Raw genomic sequence first — 23,052 nt, 5'->3', positions numbered from 1 at the left:
ATCTCACTACTTCTTTTTCACCTTGAAAAAATTTTCCAATAGAATTCCCTTGTGAGAATAGGAAGGAGTGGGGAGAGATGATGCAAAGGCAAACTAGAGATTGAGAGCAAGGTATTCTGAAAGTCAAAGCCTTAAATGTTGAATCCATCATTGCTGACTTATGTCACTTTATCACCTTGTGTGTGAGTTAACCTCAGTATTCTCTATTTTTTCATTTGTAATTGAAAATAGTAATACCTCCTTCAAGGACTGTTGTAAGAATTAAAGAAATAAACTATTAAAAAAGTACTTTTTACAATGTGCAAATAAATGTGTTTGTACAGGTTCGTACCTTGAGGACAAATACCAGCATCAAGAAAACATGTTAAAATTACAGATACTGTCTCCTTCACCCTTCACAATCTTTCTTTGTTTTGAACTTTCACACTGAAATCTATTTTACTCGATTAATGAGAGTATATGCTATGTTAGGTCAGAGGCTTCCTCCAGGATACATAGACAGAATGGTTCGTGGCATGTAGTCTGGCACAAATCTCTCTGGTTATGTCAACTTTGCAATGAGGAAACCCAAGCATTTCTATTGACTTCCACATGGCTCATCAACCTGTGAAGGAAAGGGAGGAGTTCATGTCTTAAGAACAAGCCACTCCTTCCCAATGGGAAGAGTATAAATACACAATTTATCAACCACATTTAGGATGGTGTTTCTTATGATTAGGTAATAAATGCTAAATGGTAACATATGATCCACTTCCAGATTTTATGGGCTGAGCCAATGGGAATTTGTCCTGTTCAGGATTACACAGCTTGGTGAAGAAGTTCGAAAATCTAGAACCCTTGGAGGAAAACTTTCCTTTGATAATTAAAGAGTCACTACCTTCTAGGCAAGTTCTAATTATTTAATATGTATATCTGACTTAATCCTCACAAGACTATGAGGGAGGTACTAGTCTGTTGCCCATTTTACAAATGAAATTGAGACATAAGCAGTTCAGCAACTTCTGCTGTGGTCATTCACCAGTAAATGCAAAGCCAGGAGTCAAACCCAAACATTCTGAATCCAGAGGCCTTTAATAATCGCAGCGCTGCTTCTCTACACTGAGAAAACTTTCTCAATCATTATAAGAAGTAGTTAGTACCTGAGATCTTCTTAACCTAAAATGAGTGGGATTTTGCATAGAATATCAAATGCCTTTCCTGTACTTACCTACAAACTTTTTAGAGAAAATTATCTCTAGATGCACCAACTGAAACTTGTGTATTAGGGGAAAAGATCTGTCAATCAGTTACTAATTCCCTCAGTTTCCCATTCTTTCTAGAAGAAAAAAACTTTAAAAAATGCTGATAGATTTTCTCTCAACCCAGAATAATGATTCTGCTGTTTTAAAGACAATGTGGATGTAGGGTTAGTCTCCCTGTATCTCGAAATGTCAGTTCATTTGCCAAAAATGAATTTATCAGTTAAATGTAGCCAAAAGATTTAGTTTATCTAAGTGTCCTACAAAGAAGAAATAGTTTACCACTGTTTTTACAGATTGAAGTAAATCTGACATATTATTGACATATGCTATAGATTTAATTTAATACCATAGTACAGATGTGAGCTCTGATAAGTTTTTGTGAAATCTAGGCTAAGATGAGTAGAGTTGTTTCAATATTTATGGGGTTGAAAATGCAGAGTTAGCAAAGGAAGCATTTTAATTAAAACAATATTTTCCCCTATATGGTCAGAGTAAAATGCAGGGGAATTCTTTTAAAGACTTACTAGTTATTTCTAGCTTTCTGGCTTTTTAGGCACATTGAAAGAAGTTGGGGCTTTTTTTTCCAGTTTTTAAATCTTTTTTATCTCAGAATGATCAAAAAATAAACTCAGTAATTTCTTAGGACTTTTTAAAATGCATTTATGTGACTCAAGTGTAGACTGTTGTAATTGTCCGTTTTAGGTATCCTGGAGATAACTTCAGTGGAAATCGGAGTTGTTGCCGTCAAAGCCATTAACAGCAACTACTACTTAGCCATGAACAAGAAGGGTAAACTCTACGGCTCCGTAAGTATTCTGCTTTCATTTTCAAAGTTCACTGAAGTAAATCACTACCACAGTTTTGGAATGTTTCCCCCGGCCATTGAATAGCTTTGTTATTGTTCCATTGCTAGTAAATAGAGCCACAGTGGGCTGGTTACCAGAGTTTCAAAGGCTGGCAAGGCAGCCTTTCGAATTTTATAATCTCCTCTGTTGCTCACCCATTAGTCTACCACACAGGCTGTTGCTGGCATTTGTCAGTCAATGTTCTGAACTGCTAACCAGTCAGACTCTCACGGAAGCATCTGGTCAAATTGGCATGGGCTCTGCAGACAACTTGGAGAAGGATCATTGAAAACAAAGATCACGAATTAAGTAGAAAATCATATACTGTGTGTTACAGCTAGAGATAAAACAGGGACTTGGGTGTTTTGTATTCTGTTAAAATCTGAAATGGGAGACATATCAAGAAATTTGTCATTTTGTGTACCATTCAATCAACTCCAGAATTTTATTTATCTAGACAAAAATGATTAATTCAGCCAGTGCTTTGAGTAGATACATCCCTATATTTCATAGCAAGTATTAAGAAATGTCGCTTTAAAATGTGTAAATAAACTTATTTTGTTGATTAACATAAAGATGATTACAGTGCCAGCCATTATCAACTTAAGTATGTCTCAGAATCACTGAATTTATTAAAACATACTCCAAACTTTTCTGATTCAGTAAGTCTGTGGTAGGGTCTAAGAATCTGCACTTTTAACAAAGTTCCAGGTGTTCCCGATGCTACTGGTTTGATAACTACAATCTGAGAATCATTGGAACTTTATTCTATCATTTGTCTGGATACAGAATAGACTTGTATTTTATTCATATCAGGTCCACTTATAATTGCAGAGTCAGACATACTTTGGATTGGTCCCTTTGGCTGGGGTAAATACGTTTTGGGTGGTGGTGGTGGGTGAGAGGAATTTTAGTTAAGTTTTTCTATTACATGTTGCTCTACTAATGAGCCAAGAAGAGTAATAGACTATTTTTTTAAAGTAGTTCCATTTAGGGGTTCGTGGCATAATTACTTTTGAGGCATTTTTTTCTTTTCCTTTTTAATGAACATGCCTAGGTTCCTCCTTTATCTACTAAATCAGAATTACTGGGTAGAAGACGTGGTGTATAATCTTTGAAGAGGTACTGATACACACACATAGTCAAAACCAATACTTTAAAGTAAAGCCATCTAATATGAATTTAGATTGAGAAAGAAAATATAAAAATTTTAATTGCAATAAAAGGTTAAAATACTGAAATAATTTTTAATTGGTAAAGTATACTTCTTTAAAAAGATGACATCAAGAAGAAATGGATACCTCAAATTAACTGTCATAAAAATATTTAATACTTTTCCTCTCATTTCCTCACATTTTTTTCTATCCCAATATAGCTATTGTACTCTGCCTCTACTTCTTGAGGTCTAAGGTCTATGAATTATTTCATTCTACCTCTATATGTAAAGTAGATGCCCAGTTGCTTTCTATCACATTTTAATGATCTACAATGGCACTTATCAGATATTTCTCTCATTAATATGTTTGTTATTGACTGTCTTCTCCCAGTGGATTGTGAACTTCAAGAGGAGAGGGTTTGCCTAGTCCTTCACTATTTCCTCAGCACTAGAACCATAAAGTCTACAAAGTCGTGCAAGGCATAAACCTAACTACCTCTCCAGTTGGCTCAGCTCATCACAGCCTATGCTCTCCACTTCCAGCCTGTCTCAGAAAGAAACTCATTCTCTAACTATAGTGCGCTGTTTTGTGATTTTGCAATATTATAAGGAAAAGTGAAAAATTATAACTTGTTCAAATTAAATGAAAAATCTACTCGAATTGAATGTCCTGCTCAGGATGGAAAAGGACTAGGGACTTTGCACCCAAAGGTTAGACCATCAAAATTCATGAGTACACATCTAACATTATTCTGTATAGCAGGTGACAACTCATAATTCCTATCTTCATTTTTTTAAGTAATTTCCATGGATTTCATAAGGCTTCTTGAAAATATCATTAGGCACCCAGAATGCTGATTAAACCAGCTCCATATTGTATTCTCTCAAGTATTTTCCTCATTTCCTTTTGGGAAATGTGCATCTCTCTTATATTTTCATTAATTATTCTCTGAACAATGCATCTACGTATGTGAGGTATTTTTTATTTTTTTTGATTGATAGAATTAAGAAAATAAATTATAAAACTGAATTGAAATAGAACAGGCCCTCATAGAGCATGATGTAAGGACCAAGTAAATTTACCTGGTATCCTGAAGAAATCCAAAACCTTTTTCTAAACTGCCAAAATCTCTACTTTTGAGATCTTGCCCTAGCCTATATATTTTTTAAACTTTAATATTTATGATTCACTTAAATGATATAAACAACATAGCTTCCAAGGCTCCTCATGCAGAGACTCTGATACATTTGGTTACAGTCTATTAAAAATACCTGAGATGAGGAGTCTGCTCTAAGTGTACCTCACTTTAAGAAACATTGCCTTATAAATTTATATTGAGGAGGAAAAATGATTAAGCATCCATGCTACTCTTCTATACACAGCTCTGTTTTAAATACAAAAATCATCTGAAACAATCTCAACCCTTCCGCAGTCTCTAAGCTGCACCCTGTTTATTGAAATGAGTGCAATCATTTGTAGTAAAAATCATCTCTTTGAAAACCATATAGTTTTAGACACACTAAGATGAATAGGAAAAAAAGACATACTATTTAAATTTTTTTCTAAAGCAGAATTTTTTTTATGTTAGAAACCATACCTTAATGTATGTACCATTTCTTCTTACTTTTAACCAAATAAGTCATTATTTGAATTACGTTCAAATATTACTTCATAGAAGAGAAGCACATAGAATAAATTAATTCCAAGGAAAAAGCTTAAACTAGCCACATAAACATAAAACATACCTGTTTATGATGGTGCTAATAATGTTCAAAATTACCATCTAGCCCAGAGAAACTTGAATGTTTAAATATATGCACATTCGAGAATTGGGAATTAAGGAGAAATTTTGAAAGTCCTGAGATGAGAGAAACTGTTTGAAATGCCCAGTAGAGGCCTCAAGTGAAAGATGCCTATAATGCCCTTGGTTTGGATGGAGAGAGTAGAGCCAGAAGAGCAAAAGCCCCAATTCTTTAGATTCTTAACTGCTTTAGTTTGGATTTAAGGGAAGAGGGACATTTCTGAAGCCAGAGTCTAGAGATTGGTGAGATACCTCTCTTCGTTATTAACTCCAGAGTAGGATCCTGGATTTATGGAATGAATGAAATATCAATCCTTGTTCCAAAAGATCCCCTTAAAAACACATGGTCACTTGAAACAAAGCCAAAGCACTATGGCTATAGAGTGGAATTTCCCAAGATCAAAGCACTTAGGCAGTGTTAGTTACCATAGTTATAATTTCTTTGATATGGTAATTTGCAAAGCGAGTGGCATTCCCTGTCCTAGTTTTCAGTCATTCCTAGATCTCAGAGTAAAATCTATCAAAATTCCAAGTTAGAAAAATTGTAATTTACAAAATTGAGAAATCCGGTATTTGGAAGAGATGAAGATACCCCCTCACCTTGGCCTCATGGTTATCTAGAAGTGTTATCGTTTGCTATAAGATCTGCTTTCTCATCAATGTGGGTGTATTTACGTGGATTTATGAAGTTTGCAATCTTGACAAGCTCTCTGTTTTCCTGTAATTCTATTTTCCCATGAGACATCCTAGTCATTACTCTGACAAAAAGATTATAACAATTCTTTATTATTGACTCATCACAAATATTGTTAGTGGAATGTTTGCTTCTTGATAATCATTCTAAGCACTTAAACCATCTCATATTCAAGACACACCAGGTTTTTAAAAGGGTCCCAATATGTGGTTATGATGGCCAACTAAAATGAATCACATGCCTTTAAACTTAGAATCTGTTTTGTGATTATGAGTTTTACTTTTCTGTTGACATTGTATATTAAGGGCACAACTTATGTGCAACTATCAATAGCAAAGAAACCCTTGAACTGGAGTTGTATAGATGGTTTGTATCAAATGGAATCAAGTATCATTATCGTAAAAAAGTTTGTTTTTCCTTTGCAGAAAGAATTTAACAATGACTGTAAGCTGAAGGAGAGGATAGAGGAAAATGGATACAATACCTATGCATCCTTTAACTGGCAGCACAATGGGAGACAAATGTATGTGGCGTTGAATGGAAAAGGAGCTCCCAGAAGAGGACAGAAAACACGAAGGAAAAACACCTCAGCTCATTTTCTCCCAATGGTTGTACACTCATAGAGGAAGGCAGTGTTTGTGGGTGCAGTAAAACCAAAGGCTCTGTTGCCAGGAATGGTGGGTATTCTTCATGAAGACAGTAGCTCAAAAGGCAAAGACACATTGCAGATGTTGGCTTGCTTGAAAGAAAGGAAGTTTTTGAAGGTTTTCGTACTCACTGCTGAGATATGATGTTCTTTTAATTAGTTCTGTGTTATGCCTTGTAATCGAGATATAGGCAGATCAAATGGGATGGAAGTTATTCCTAAGGAAACAACATTGTGGCTGGGATTTTGGTTAAGGTTTGAAGTTTTTGTTTTTTATCCTCTGAAATAGAACTTAAAGAACACAGAACAATCTGTTGAATGATATTCGGAAAAGTTATTTATGGAATACAAACTCATATCAAAGACTTTTATTGCTCATTCAAGCCTAATGATTCGATGAGCAGTAAGACATGGAAGCATTTACTGGAAAGCACTTGGGTCATGTTATGTGCACAACCAAAGGAGCTTTGGGCGTGGCATCATGGAAGCATTGGATAGAATTTAAAAATGTAAACATGTTAGTGTAAAACTGTTCTAACAAAACAAATAGTATGGTACGCTTGTGCATTCTGCCTTCATCCCTTTCTATTTCTTTCTAAGTTATTTATTTAATAGGATGTTAAATATCTTTTGGGGTTTTAAAGAGTATCCTCAGTATCCTCTGATTTACCTTTTCTTTTTCTTCAGCACACTACATGCATGTTCATGACAAAGTGTTTTTAAACCTTGGCAAACACTTCAAAAATAGATGAGATTAGGAAAGCAGTGTGAGTGCCCCATGGGCAATCAGTTGACTTAATTTGCACTTCTGCATAAGAATCATCAACAATAAATACAACAGTGCTGTCTCATGGCTCGAGTTAGAGATGTCTGCCATCATTTAAAAACATGTATCACTGCTAAGGCTTCCTTTCCTAAAAATAGACCAGAGGCTAAATTTTTTTCTTCATCAATACATCATTGAGTCTTCAAGAATATACTAAAAGAGGGAAAATTAATTGTTAAATGCATTTTAGTATCTTTGCCTCATTATTTACTAACGATATTTTGCCATATGTCACAGTGGTAAATAATGAAGAGGCTGTCTGCATGTATACGAATCCTTTATAAGTACCACATAGTGCATCTCCCCCAAAGGAACTATCAAGGAATTTGGAATGAAGTGTAACTCTCCCAGGGGCTTAATCTGAGCAAATATATCCTTTGTAACGATATACTGAAATCTGTTCAAGCTGTATAATCTAGTCATTACAAAACCAAATAAAACTTCTTTTCTGTAAATTTAAAAAGCTTTGGAAGGTTCCACAATGTAACCACATAGAAATTCCTTTTGTTAGAACAGGTAATAGGTAACAGTACATAAGAGTGTGCCAGTCAGTCACCATCCCATTGCATTCTACTAAATAAATACATAAGCCTAATTTGCAGTGTCTGTAGTAGATTTTAAAAGTGTAGAAAATATTATTTGTTCTAAATATTTCCAGTGATAATTATAAGAATATGTCAATGCTGCAGTTTTATTTTCATATTTCTTGTTTTAAAAAGGTCTGGTTATTTTATTGTATGAACACAGTATTTTGGTACAGGGAAAAGACTCACTAAATGTGTCTTTTTACTAAAGTTTAACCTCTAGAAAGGCTGGTGTTTTGTAATCTTCTCTTATGACTTAATTGTGTCAATGCTTAACCAGTACTTTTGGTTTATCTGTTATTTAAGAATTAGCTTTATTACAAAATTTTCCCATAAAGTAATCCCATAAAAGGTCATATTTTTATCACTCCTTTAAAAAGTTGAGGTTTCAAAAGAAATGCATTTGAGGCAGTGTTTTGGCTTATGGTTGAAGTTGCATTTCCTAGTACTTGGCTTCCAACTTGCTTTTTGACAAATGAGATACTAAAAATGTTTAATTTTTGTGGTTGGAATCTGTATGTTAAAATTTAATTGGTAAGTGAGTCTGAGAGCTATAGTGCAATGCATTCTTATCAGAACTAGATTATCTTTGTCCCTTTATTTTAAAACAATAATTGCACCTGACACATAAACATGGACCACCCACAACCAAAATTAAATGTTTGATGAGACGAATATAGTATTTGATGACCATGGTAACAACAAATAGGGCACAAACTGGATTCATATTTCACTTAGCCATTTAGATTACCAATGAGACTAAGTGTAAACAGTCGTCATTACAGTACTCAAAACACTAAAACAGCTTTTAGCAAAATGTATCAAAGCTTGTAGAAGCCAAAAATAGAAAACATTTCCCTCACCCCGCTACACACACAAGTACACACATCGACAGAGATACAGAAACAATTTGATAAGGAGCAATGGGATTCTCTTGCATTTAAAAATGGCATCTTTGCTTGATATTGAGAAAGAATTCTGGTCCCCTTGGCAGCTGGATTATGCTACTGAAAGAAAAGCAGCTCCAGCCCTGAATATTGTATATTTTTAAAAAATTCATCACGATTTGGGGAGCTCTGCCTCTGTGGGAATTGCGGCCCCCCGCCACAATGTCAAGGTACATCAGCCACAAATGTGTGTGCATCTGTGCTGGTTCTGAGGAGACTCCTCACAAAGACATAGAATCCCTCCTTCCTCCTACCTCCCAAAAGGCTGGACAGTGTATAGCATGTTACATTTAAATAAATTAATAAAAACGTTGGGAAAAGAAAATAAAAATATTGTCCTTGTTTCTTTTATTAGCTTAAAACTATACCTGGTAATAAAGAGAGAAGCTCAAATGTGTGCATAGCAGGATGTGGTTAAATGCCCCAGAGCCCCAAACAACAACAACAGAAAAAAAATCACTCAAACATTCGTAAGGTTTATTTAATGTTTTACATGTGTGAGTCAGCTATCCTTACTCTAATAACAACCAAATGCTTTCGATTTTTCCTAAGTATTCAGGTCCACCTAGTTTATACAGTGGATAAAGAAGGATGAATTGAAAACAAGGATGGCTTGTGAAACAATGAGACTTTGGGAAGAAAGCCAGGAGGCTGCAAAATCTGATTTCAAGGGGATAGAGTAGGCCAATGAATTTGATTTGAAAAGGAGAGAGAGGAAAAAAAAAAAAAGAAGTTGGGTCCAGGGCCCAAGAAACGTTATGGACACTATTTACATAGATAAACATTCATGCTACATGTATCTAATAATGTTGATGTTGTTAATTCAGGGTTTATGACTATACACAAAAGTAAAATTTACCTTTTCCTTATCAGTGAAGTCCAAACTTTGTTTAAATAAAGATATCTGTAGGAAGCCATGAACTATTTTAAGAGAACATAGCTAGTGCATTTGAAATAGCACATTTAGATGCAAACAAATACTTTATTAAGAATTCTTATCTATTTTGCTAGACAAGACTTTCGTAACTTAAAAAAAAAAAGAGGATATTTTGGAAGGATATTGCAAAGAGAAGGGCAACTTCGAGTTCCAATAGAACTGAAACATGAAAGATCTGCTTCCTCTCAGGCACTCATTTCCTCTTATCTCTGATTGGCTTTATCTGCTTGGCTACTGCTTATGTCCAATTTACTTCTTTCCATCTCCAAAACCCAAAACCTTTTTCTCAAGATCCTGAAATGGAAGCATCCTAGGTATGATTTCTATTGGCCAAGTTTGAATAATGTATCAACCTTCAGAGCAATCGGTATGACAAAGGATATGAGCGTTGTGACTGACCAAACTTCAGCCACGTGACCAGAGTAACAAGGTATGGATTTGGGCAGCCTGTATATGTGAAACTAAAGAAAAAAAAAAAAGATGTACCAAACAAAGGACAGTGCTGGGCAGTGCAAAAAGAAAATGGTTCTTAGCTACATCTCTTTAAATGAGACTACTGACTTAAACATGTATCTTTTACTTTTGCATTTTTTACTAATTCTAATTAGCCTTCAACTATTTATTCAAATCAGAGAGGTCTCAAGATCTTTCTCTTTAATACAGTTTTTAAGTGGGAAATATTGTATTTGTTTTGTTTTGTTTTAAAACCAAGGGTAGGACCCTGAATATAGCCAGGCTCACTGTAATTCTGTAAACTTTATAGAATGATAATTGAGATGAATGCAAGTTTTCACTGAATAAAAAGATGGTCCTTCTACTCAATATCAATCTATATCACAACATGAGATTACAAGTATTTAAGTTTATCCCAAGAATATGTACTAGTATTTTCAAGTATATCAACATGTAGAATAAAATCTGAAATTCAAATGCCATGTTTTTAAAAAATTGTAAAATAAAAAAGAAATAAAAAGAAAAAATCTGCTTTCTATCTTTTATTATGTCTTGTGTACATTCAATATCAAACAAAAGAAAACTTTATAACGTGCATTTCTCTTTTCTTTTCCTGATTAGAAAATAATAAAACCCAAAATGTCCTTATAAGTGAACAATCTACTAAAAACACATTTATAAAAATCATATATTAGTTAAAATAAAATAATCATGATAAAACTAATAGATCAAAGGAACTGATCTCATTCCTAAGTGGCTAATAATGAACATTTCCATGTGGCTGCTCCATGATAGCAGCTAAGGACAACTCCACACTCAAAGAGAAAAGCCACATGCCAACCATATATTCATGTGGCATGTATTATCTTACATATTTTTATTATCCTCCACAAGAGATGTTCATTTTTTAAAATAGGCAATTGCATCTTCTAGAGATGAGTGCAGCAAATGAAGAATCAAAACATCTCATGTTCCTCATTACAACTGAAAATTGAACATATGCCCTCGTACAATTTAGGCAGTGACCTCAGCTGCAGAATAACCAAGTACAGTAAGGCCATGCCCCTCCTAAAGTTTGGTTTTAATTACCTTATATACATCTTAAGTGCCTAAATAATCTTACAGTTTTCTAAATTATTTAGTTATCATTTCTGTGATCAATTTAAGCTGCTGACAATGCAAATACTCTCAGGTCTCTCGAGAGGACTAAATTAAAATCGGTGTTTCATGAGGTATTATAAATTAAAAAAGGTTGCTTTTTATGGTTAAAAGAAGCATTCAGGTTAGGGGTCACTTATCAATTCAATTCAAATTAAAAATATTTTCACATCTGGTAGTTAAACACTAGACTTTTCAATAGCCTTTTTTTTTCCAATGACATAATCAATATGTACAGACACCAATGGTATTTAAGGCAATATCCGTAAAGATGATATAAGAATATATTTGTTTTGGGGGGAGCTTTCCTACTGAGGAAAACAAAAGAGAAATACTGAATACGACATCGCTTATAAGTAAAGATAAAGGCAATATCTTATTTGTTTTCCTGATAAATTGAATACAGGATGTAAAGTACATTTTACAATGTGACCTTACTTTCATGCAGGAAAAAAAAAAAACTAAATAACATTTTTTAAATAGTAATTTTAAGTGACTATCAGCAATTATTCCTCATTATCTTACCCTAAGAGAGTTCTACACACCATCCTCCAAGATCTCCTAAGAAACAGTCAAATTAGCATATTTCAAGTACAACAGTTCTTCTTTCTCCTTATTTTTAACTACAGGTGATATTAAATAGCTATGTTAAAGCTATTTCCTTATTAGATTCATAAGGAAAAGATAAACTTCATTTCAACCAATATTTACTTGAGCTAGTTCAAATGAGTAAAGACACCACAATAATGTTAATAGAGATTGTTGAATTAATATTGGGTATCTGGAATTATTATTAGTCTTCTTTCAATGTTTTTTTAACATGTTTCTCTCCATGTATATAAATATTCTACAGTGATAAAATTTATTTATTCCTACTAGTGAGGAAAAAAATAAAACAAAATTTAAATATAGGGCTTGTTATGGGTTGAATCTGTTTACACAAGATTCACACTAATCTACAATCCTAGTTTCCATCTTTTTGGTCTTAATTTTCCTAATAGAACAAATTTTTTAATCCAAATACATTACTGAATTGATTCCCATGGTCCTACTGTGTGAAACCACAGATGGGTGGATAATAAGGGTTCTCTTCTCCCAAAACTTTAGTAAATTCATTACAAAAAAAAAAAACAAAAAACTGTAAGAATCTTTTGTAAATATACACATATTTGCCAAACTCATCTCCTAATTTGTTTATTCTTCCTCTGATTATTTACTGGCAAAGCCAATAATATCCAGGATTCCTTTGGTGCTCGATATTTTAACCTCTATTCTTTACCATCTCATCAACTTCCATCTTCTTTTGTACAACTAGTAGTTAAATAAGCAAGGATCCAGCAGACCTTCAACAAAATAGATCTCTGCTACAGAAATAAAATTACTCTGTGAAAACCCCATGCTAAATCTATGCTGCATAGGAACACTCAACATTCAAAATATCACAGATTGGTTCTGGGACACACATAGTTCTGTCACCGGAAAATATGTTCAAGATCTGTCTCATATCAAATGCAGCAAATCAAATTTTCTGAATGGTCTCTATCATTCTATTTTAATACCCTAATTTTATAAATAATGAAATTAGGGTTCATTTTCTTTTCCACGGCTCAATGCTAGGTAGTGAATACAGGTGTCCTGACTCTGAAAATCATTCTCCTCTCCATTATATGGGCACTCTACCAAAAACAAACAAACAAACAAAAAATAGAACCATACCATTTATAGCCTAATATTTTTCAATTTTTCAGAAATATAATCTAAGAATAATGAAGGTATTTCATTTTAATGATATATTTCTCTTTATGGACTTTTTTTTTTCCCAAAGAATAGCCTATATTTTTCAATCAGAAAGATCATTTTTAATCCTGGCTCTACTACTTTCTAACAGCATAAACTTTAAAAAGTTATATCAGTTAAAATAAAAAGACTGACCATAAAACTTGAATAACATGCCTAACACTTGGGACAGTAGTTAGGATTGAATATTATCATCTTATTAATTGTTTTGTATCATAACTAGCAAGTAATAAGTGCTCAATACATGTTAACTTTCTGCCTTTTTTTCTGGTCAATTGTGAAAATTTATTTTAAAGTATCCCAATGTGACAATGATGACTGGGTCATCATCAAAATCTCCACATTCTCTCAAGATTATTTTATGACAGGAGTTTCAGGTTTGTTTGTTTGTTTATTTATTTATTTATTTATTTATTTAGGCAACCCTTGGTTGACCTCACAGATTGCAAGGACCTTGTCAGCTTACAATCCTTATTTGTTATATTTTACACCTACAGCACCTGGTCTTCCTAGGTGGTCTCCCATCCAAGTACTAACCAGGCCTAACTCTGTGTAGCTTCCAAGATCAGACAGAATCAGGCTTATTCAGGGTGGCATGGCCATAGACTCAGGTTTCACTTAAATGTCATTTCTTTTTTCTCCAAAAAAAAAACCTTTTTTTGACCACTAACTAGACCATCATTGTATATTAAAACCATGCTTCTTCTCAGCACTGTAGATTACTGGGCTCTGGGTCAGCTCATAAGGAGGTACTTTGATTCTAATCCACAGTTTTTCCCCCTGAAAAGATGCATTTCTGAAGCATCAGAGTGAAGGAGGCAGAGGTAATGTAGAAAGAATCTAAGTACAGACACAGCTTTCTTACCTCAGATATGGAGGTGACATTGTCTGTGGAAAGTTTTGTTTAAGAATCAACATGAACTGATGTTTAAAATAGTCCCTTGAAATGAAAGGTTTGGCAATTATTCATTTTTTCAACCAATTCATACAAAGCATCACTTTCATAAAAAGTGAAAATGGTAACTGTCATACACACAGGGAAGAAAGGGCACAAGAAATGGACAAAGCTGTCTTGCATATTCTGCACTGTGTAGCCACATACCTTCTGTTAAATTCTTAATACTTTTGTAAATATATTGAGAAATAAGAAAAATGTGCCTACATCTTTGTTTCCAAGAAAGTAATTCAACTTTTAAAATCCTGCATAGTAAATGGGTTGCACATTGCCCAGATCATCTTTTCAGGACCTAGGTACTCATTCCCCAGTTGCTGAAGGCATGTTGCATGCCCCACTGTGGCATCTACATTCAGTGACCACTCAATATTATGTATAAAAGCCTTGCCCCTTGCACAATTGGGAATAATTCAATGAGGTCATCTCCTATAGGATCATTTGGGACATTTGTTATGACTTCATCTCAGACTAACTGTTTTCCTCCTATCTAACCCTGCTTCCTTCATCCCTCACAGGTATCCCAAGAGCACTCTCCAATAAACTTCCTACATGCAAATCTTTATCACGGAGTCCATTTCCTCTGGAACTAGATCTAAAACATCATGTATGTGTGGTCTGTTTTTTGGGTGGGGACAATTTGACAAAACTGTAGCAAACAAGTTACCCCTTTTTCTGAATGATGGTTGCCTCGGTTTTATCTTAAATAGCCCATGAGTTTAGTAAGTCCACTGGAGAAACCTGTGGGAAAAAAACCATCATTTTAAAAAAACGATGAAGGAAACAGCAATTTTTAGGACTAGATTAGTGAGTACCAAAAGCATAGGAAAATAAGAATGGGTTCACCAATCTAGCTCCAGGTTGTAAACTAAAAACAATAGGATTAAGCTAAATGCCCAAATTAGGCAGAGGCAAAATGATAATTATCTAAAATCTTTCTCTTTATTTTATGAAAAAACCTAGACAGACACAGTTCTGTTATAGAAAACCTAAAGATTAGAAAAGTATATTAAGATATTTCAAAAGGAATATTCCTAAACGTTTCCTTACAGGAAAAACGTCAATATATAGGGTAAATGAGAGATGTGTAGATATACGAACTTCACTGCAAAAGAGTTCATTTCAATTTACCATGAGTCTAAAATGCAAAGGAAAATATTCTCAAAACTAAAAAAAAGTTTCAAAGTATTCCCTCAAAACAGTTTGAGACCTATTTGCAATATATATATATATATAAATATAACTCACTGATAACAATTTGCTATTATTTTTTTCCAATGTGCTATGTTGAAATTCCTGGGAACCTTAAACATCATTATCCAGGACAATTCCCTATTATTATGATGAAAAAAAACCTTAATTTTAGGTTTCCAATTCCAAGTCCTAAGTGGGAACTAAATGTCACAGAACAAAATGTCACGCAATGAGATGAGATACTAAAATATGTGACAGTAACCAGATGTTTCCCTAACAATTACCACTCAGCAAAAGCCAGTCAAAGAAATTAGGTACAGCTCTTCTCACAAGTCAAAGGGTATCGACATTGTTATTTAGCATGTTAGTATTTGCTAGTTTTTATTCTGATGAGCACACTCTAGTGCCTCTGAAGAAATACAGAATAAAATGCAAAGTATGATTATATCTATGAAAGATATTTTTAAATAAATTATTCAAATAGGTCCCAAAAGGACAACACATAATATCAACAATATAATACAGTCTCTATTAACATATGATATAGAAGGAAATAGATCCTTAACTGGTCTCAAGCAACCTGGGCACCATCATTTCCCTAATACTCTCCCATTAAGGACCTTGCCAGTTTGTGATGCAGGAGGAGGCAAAAAGCACAGAAATGGGACTTGTGAGATGGATACTGAGCTCAGAAATAAAGAGGCAAAATTAGACTCAACTAAAGAACAAGAGCACCACTCCCTTTCCCTTTGATACTATTTATGACCAGGTCTTTGAAGCTTCGTCCTTGGATTGGTTCAATATCAACATCAAATTTAAGGGATCAAATGACTTGTTTCAGTGAAAATGTCCCTTTAACATCTCGATATCCAGTTTTAACACTGTGATAAATTTACAGTGGTCAGTAGTGAAAGCAAAGATAAAAAAGAGAAATACTCTTTAAGCCCTGTGGAGATGCCCAAACCTCCATGAGACAAGGGTAAATATTAGTTTAATGGATCAGAGAAAATACTTCAACCACCAAAAATCAGAAATAGATATAAGTATTATAAAATCTTCAGATGTAAAAATAAACTTAGAATAAAAGAAGCCTAGGTGAAGTCACATGGAATAACTAACAGTTTCTCCCAAGAAAACTTAAAATAATACATATTTAATTAACATTATATGTGTAATGTTTCTTTTCAGGAGGCTCTAAAATATTATAGGAACTAGTATAGTTTCATATTAATATATGTGAATTTCACATAGGATAGGATAATAATTATGGAAGTGTTTTAAGTTCTAAAGTATATTATTAAAATTTTTCAAAGACTTCACTCAATTATATCTAAGATATTACTAAGCAGCTAAAATACAATACATTACAGTTTTTTTTAATTCTGAGTTTGCTAATACATCTTAAAAAATAAAAGTGTATAGTGTCCCTCTTTTTCCACTTTCGCAAAAAATAATTTTGATAAAATGTGAATTTATCTTCAGCAATCTTGGTATGCAGAATGCAGAAAACAGGTAATTGAGTAGATCTCGAAAGAAAAAGGCTAAGATATGCCTTTCTATAATTTTGTGCAAATTTTTATTTGGTACATATTACACACCACTGAGTCGGCTCTGAGTCCTGGTAACCCTATAAATGAGTGATGTCCACAATGTCCTGTTCTCAACAGCCCTGCTCAGCTCTTGTAGACTCACGCCTATAGCTTCTTTTACGAAGTCAATCCACCTCATAGTTGATCTTCCTCTTTTCCTGCTGCCTTCTATTTTTTCTTAGCATTATAGGCTTTTCCATAGAACCCTGCTTTCTCAAGAGATACCCAAAATAGGACAGCTTCAGTTTTCTCAGTTTTTTCTCCAGTGATGTCTCAGGATTAATCTCCTCCAGGACCCACTTGTTCATCTTTCTGGTGGTCTGAGATATCCTTAAAGCTTTCCTCTAATACCATATTTCAAATGAATCTATTTTTCTCCTACAGCTTCTTCATTGTCCAACTTTTGCGTTTATACAATAGTAATTGGTAATACAAGGGGGTTGATGATCTTAGCCTTGGTCTCTGATGACACGTCTTTGCTCCCAGTGATCTTCCCTGATTGTTCTATTGCTGTCCTTCCACATCTCAGTCTCCTCTCGATTTCTTGGCTGCCGTCTCCATTTGAATTGATGACCGAACCAAAGCCAGCAAAATCTTTAACAAGTTCAATGTCTTCATTGCCTATGTTAAAGTTGTTTATTTCTTTTGCAATCATGATTTTTATCTTCTTGATATTCAAATGCAGGCTTGGGCACTTTCTTCTTTCAGTTTCATCAGAAGTTATTTCAAATCATTTCTACTTTCTTCCAGTAAGATGGTGTCAACTGCATATCTTAAGTTATTATTTTTCTTCCACTATTTTCTCTTCTCTATCCTCTAAGTCTAGCCCAGTTTTTCATATGGAATGTTCTGATACAGTGTAAACAAATAATGAGATAAAATGTGCCCCTGTCTGACACTTTTGTCTAAAAGAAACCATTCTGTCTCTCCATATTCTGTCCTGACAGTGGCTTCCTGTCCATAACACAGGCCACAAATCGGGGCAATCAAATGCTGGGGCCCACCCATTTCTTTAAGAGCAATCCATACCTTTTCATGATTCATGTAGTCAGAAATTTGTTTTCATTGCTATATAGCATTTCCTTTTATGAAAATAATGTAATTTATCTATTCTCAAATTGATGCGCATATAGATTGTTTCTAAATTTTTATAACCACTGATGCAATGTATGTTGTATAAGTCACTTTGTGTACAAAGTCAAAAGATCTCTTCACTATGTGACTAGAGATGAACTCTAGGGTTTGAGCATGTTTGAATTTTCCCATATTTTGTCAAGATGTTCTCCAAAGAGTCTCCAAAAGAAAAATTCTAATGTTTGTGTTTTCATGTCATTTTAAAGAAATTCTTCCCCATCTTAATATAAACCTCTTTTCTTATAATTATTTCTAAAAGTTTTGAAGATTTCTTTCATATTTATATTTTCAATTCATGTGGAATTTATTTGTTATAGAATATGGATAAAATTTTATTCTCTTCAATATGGATAGCCAATGCTATTGTATTTACTTCTAGATCCACTCTGTCATATATATATTGGATTACTGTGTAGCTTTTGAAATTGAATGTCAGATAGTTTGGGGTAAGTTTTAACAAAATTTTCAGAAAGACAAAATCTTATAGTATAGAAACTATCTCATATAAATTTCAGATTGAGAAATAATATTTGTAGCACATATCACTGAGAAAGATTAGTATGCAAAGTATATCAAGAACTCCTACAAATTTCTAAGAAATAATAGATACAATAAAAGACTTCACACCTACAAAAACTTTAAAAAATGGAAATTCTGATAACACTAAGTGTTGGAGAAGATTTGTTGAAATGGAAAAATCTCATTTACCACTGGTCTCTTTGCAGATAGTATCCTGTTCTTTTCACAAATGAGAAAAAAAAGGTTCCAGTTGATCAGAGTTGGCAGACATATTGGTCAGCATCTCCTTCATAGCCTCCTTTGCAGGATAGTTGCATTGAATTATTTCCCATGTCTATTCTAATTAGCTGTAGTCCAGGCAGGCCATGCATGGTAAATTAAAAATGAAAAAAAAAAAAAGGCAATTCAGGAATGACAAACACATTAGACTGAGGTTATGAGCATGGCTCAGCAACGCTGAGTTTATTTAGCTACAGAAATTTTTAGTGAACTTCACAAGTTCATGTTAAGGCCCGTTAACAGCAGGAAGAATCCTCAAATCATGTCTAAATTACTACAAGAATATGCCTTCCCCATAGTATTTTAGTATTTCTCCTCCTTGCTCTAGTCAGATCCCAGAAGCTGAAAGATGCTCCAAAATGAAGAGTAACAGGAAGGAAAAATTAACAAAACTCCTGAAGCCTACAAAAAAGATTGGTTTCAAGTTGCATTTGTATTTTGGCGTGCATTAGAGAAGTGAAGGGGAAGGGTTATTATTTTGTTCAGTCTAGCATTCAGGTTTGAGATATTTCTCTGCTGACCCATTCTTGCAGTTTCTTTGTTTAAATTTCTCCTGTTTCTTGCTGACAATTCATTTTTAACAAGGTTCCTCTTCATGTAAATTTAGAAAAAAAAATTTTTAACAGGAGCCAGAATACATTTAACATAATCAGGTGGATCTAATTAAATAGGGGATAGATGTCGATCTTCCCATAATACATGGAAATCTTTTAAGATTTCTTTTTAATTGAGCATGAAATATATAACAGATTTGTTACCACCTACGTAGAATTACAGATTCAAAAATAAATACATATGATGGTGTACACACACATACACAATAGTTTTTTAAAGATTCAGGAATAAAAGTTACACCTGTAGGAAATATTTTACATTACTTATTATCATCCAGTTTGAGAAAGAACTATCTTCCATTTCTTCCAGTAATATAAAAGTATATTGTACAATAACAAAAATCATTATCCTTTCTTGCCTCTTCTCATTATTTCCCCCCTCTAAACCCAAGGTAAAGTAACACAATACATTTTTTTCCATACTCTATTTCATAAGACCATTCAAGAACTAGCCTCAACAATCTCATATTTTGGAGAGAATGTAGACATTGAGATCTGATATACCTGCATTCAAATCCTGGCTCAGACATTTATTAGCTGAAAAAAAAATGTTTACTTATCATAAAATAGAAATTGTAATTCTTTCCTTGAAGGTTGTTATAAAGATTTGAACAAAATAATAAGGCTCCTAGCAAAGCTTTTGACTCATTGAAAAAGCTCGATAAATGCAAAGTCAATTGAACTTTGAGAAAGAAAGCTAAAAGATTTCTTACTAATATTTGTTTCAAATGAAAATTTTATTTGCTCACTAAATTTTTCAGACACAAACACTTTATATATTATTAATATTGTAAAGAATCTTAGAGATCAACTAGGTCAACTCACTCATTTTAGAGGTGATAAAACAGAAGCCTTGAAAAATTAAGCAATAGAGAGGATAAGATCTCAGGCAGCCTGGCTTCAAAGTAATAATAAAAAGTTCATAAAAAATGAAATTCATAATTCCATAATGTATCACTTTCATTTTTCTCTTGTTATACATTCCATCTCTTTTTTTATGGATGTTTCTTCTCATGTGTTGAAATTATAGCCTGATGTTACATTTTTTTTTTTATGTCTATGATTTAAGAAGTGAGGGAAGGAAAAATGAAGTTAAAGAAACAGAAAAGAAATGTCTTGTTTGTGAAATCATGGTTGTTTATAGTCTTCAATTCTGGACAGCCAGAATTTCTGGATTGTGCACATTTACTACTTTACAAGGTGATGTGAAATGGTTTTTCAGTGATGGTAATAGTTACACTCCCACGGTCTTCACATTTACGCTCACTCAGTTAGAATTTTCTTTTCCTTTATATCATAGTAAAAGACCACTGGGATCCAATACCATGGTCCCCAACCTGGAACTGATGTATGTGATTGTGAATAAGTTTCTCTGGTGATTTTTTATCCCCCTGTCCTCCTCTGGCAATCACTAGATTACCTCATAGATCAAAAGTGGGGTATGCAAGCCACAAAATTATCTGTGTCCTGCATGAAAAATATTGTTACATATTTTAAGCTAAAAAGTAAAACAGAAACTAAGCATTTCTAATATCTAATAAACACAGATAATGTTGACCTCTTGTAGTCCTTTTGTCCAATGTTCATGAGTGCTCATGTAGGTGAGGTGCTCTGAGGGAAGAGTAAGGTATCACTGAGATCCTCAAGAGTTGTTTGCTTTTAGGTATACAGTAGAATTTACATGTGGCCAGCTAAGTGAATTTACAGGTAATATTATCTAGCTTTAATTAAACTAATTCTAACAAGAGGGAGAAGCGGCTTTAAAAGATTTCTATAAACATTCAGAACAAAGATAACATTAGTAATAGAAACATAAGCAAACAACTAGGTAACAGTAGAACTGGCACTTCTACTCCTAGAAAAAGCTTTTAGCTGCAATACAAGGTTCAAAACAATAACTGTGCAATCTGATCTGCTGTGGCAAGCTCGGATGTAGTTCTTTTTTTTTTTTTTTTAAATAAACACTCTATTTCTTCAAAATAAAGTTTTATCAATGAGCCTAAAAGTAAAGCTTTTAAAATATATATATTCGCTACTTGGTGAAAGTAATTTGAAAGTAGAGGTTTGGAAATATTTCTAATGTTATATAATTTTATGTTGAAAATTATATACATTTGTTACTTAAAAATTAGTTGTAAAAATTAAAGACATGATCTATGTCTTTGAGATGGTAGCAATATAAAAGGAATCACAGACAAATAGATAAGTAATCTTGCACAACTAAAATAGAAAGCCATATTATAGAGGAGGATCATGGACAAAGGGCATTTTAATTTGGCTATTAAAACCAAGATAAGATTTAACAGTAATCAATGCCTCATCGTTCACAATGGTTTTATTACATATGAATGTATTTCTAAGCAACTTATTTAGTCTAGCTTACTTTTGAACTTTACATGAATAAAATCAAACTCTATATACTTTCTCTTATTTTTTTCCCAAATTTGAGTTTGAGACTCATCCATCTGATAAATTGGCTGCAGTTAATTCATATTCATTGTCACATAGTTTTATAAAAATATCACTAATTATTCATTTATTCTAGTATTAAAGGATCTAGCTTTTGTTTGCTTGGTTATTTTTACTTTTTGGTTTTTGCTGCTAAAAACACATCTAGTATAACTATACACAGAGGAGTAGAATTTTTGGATTGTGCACATTTACTAATTTACAAGGTGATGTGAAATGTTTTTTCAGTGATGGTAATAGTTACACTCCCATGGTGTTCCCATTACAACACATCCTCACAAACACTTTATATTTTCAGAACTTAAAAAATATATATTTTAGAAACCTGGTGGTGTGACTGGTAAATAATTGTCACTTTAACTTACATTTTCATGATTATTAATAGAGACAAGTATTTCATTTGTTTACAGGTTATGACTTAAGGTTTGTTCTCAGTAACTATTTCTTAAATTAATGAATACATGAATAATTAAACAGTATTATGTGAATTCTATTAAATTGTGAAGTGTTACAGCAAGATCTTATTATTTTTTTAGGGTACTAAGCACTTTGAAAAACAAACTAATGTTATTTGGAAGATGTTGCTATATAATATCTTTCGGAGTTGTAATTGATTCAGCAGAAACAAAGTATGATGGTCTATTTCTTATTTAACTCTTATTTTTCTTATTCACACTGTATCTATAAAAATATTTGCATCTAATTAGAATAATGCCCAGATATCATTACCTTGCCCTTAAGTTTCTTAAACTGTTTGATAGGCAATTTAAGATTAGATTTACTAATCTTTATTTAACAGATCTGTAGTTACATAACACAAGTCATGACCAGAGATCAGTTGTAATTACCTGCTCTATATCCACTAGAGAATCGCCCTAATGTTTTGTTAAATTGAAGTTTCCAGACATAGTGAACTTATTTCAGGTTTCTGAATGTGCCATGACCTTTGTTGTCTTCAGGTTTTTAAATACAGAGTTCTTTCTGTTATTAATTCATCCACCGCAACCCATCTTTCCCATTCTGGGTCCATGATTACCTTAGACTTTACTTAAAAAAAAAATTATTTTTTAATTCTGACAGTAAATTATTATGGTAGATCCTTGCAATTACTTCCTCCTTAACATTTTCACACAATTATATTCTACTCTATCCCCTTTTCTCATTACTTTTTGAACAGATAAAAATCATGTAGAAAGCCGTTATTTTGAATATATAT

General features: G+C 33.2%; 1 protein-coding gene and 1 pseudogene across 2 annotated transcripts in view; one reads left to right on the top strand and one right to left on the bottom strand.

Annotated features, from left to right (window-relative positions):
* The window catches only part of FGF10 (fibroblast growth factor 10), an 80,047-nt gene extending 69,890 nt beyond the window's left edge, over positions 1 to 10,157 (top strand). The window contains exons 1-2 of one of the 2 annotated variants that reach the window (XR_005655926.1): positions 1,767 to 2,047; positions 6,164 to 6,292. Coding sequence is in view for 1 of the 2 variants with exons in the window: in XM_039877094.1 (XP_039733028.1) it covers positions 6,164 to 6,361 (198 nt within the window). In the remaining variant the exon portion in view is untranslated. Of the gene's footprint in view, positions 1 to 1,766; positions 2,048 to 6,163 lie in introns of those variants that run through there. The other variant, XM_039877094.1, reaches the window with a different exon arrangement.
* A 3,417-nt stretch (positions 10,158 to 13,574) lies between these two features.
* On the bottom strand, positions 13,575 to 13,693 carry LOC120614296 (uncharacterized; annotated as a pseudogene).
* Positions 13,694 to 23,052: the final 9,359 nt, after the last annotated feature.

The sequence above is a fragment of the Pteropus medius genome, unplaced genomic scaffold, assembly GCF_902729225.1.
Source record: "Pteropus medius unplaced genomic scaffold, Ma_sr-lr_union100, whole genome shotgun sequence".
NCBI lineage: Eukaryota > Metazoa > Chordata > Mammalia > Chiroptera > Pteropodidae > Pteropus > Pteropus medius.
Note: the sequence above shows the minus strand (reverse complement) of the source record. Positions and strands in the feature narration are given on the sequence as shown.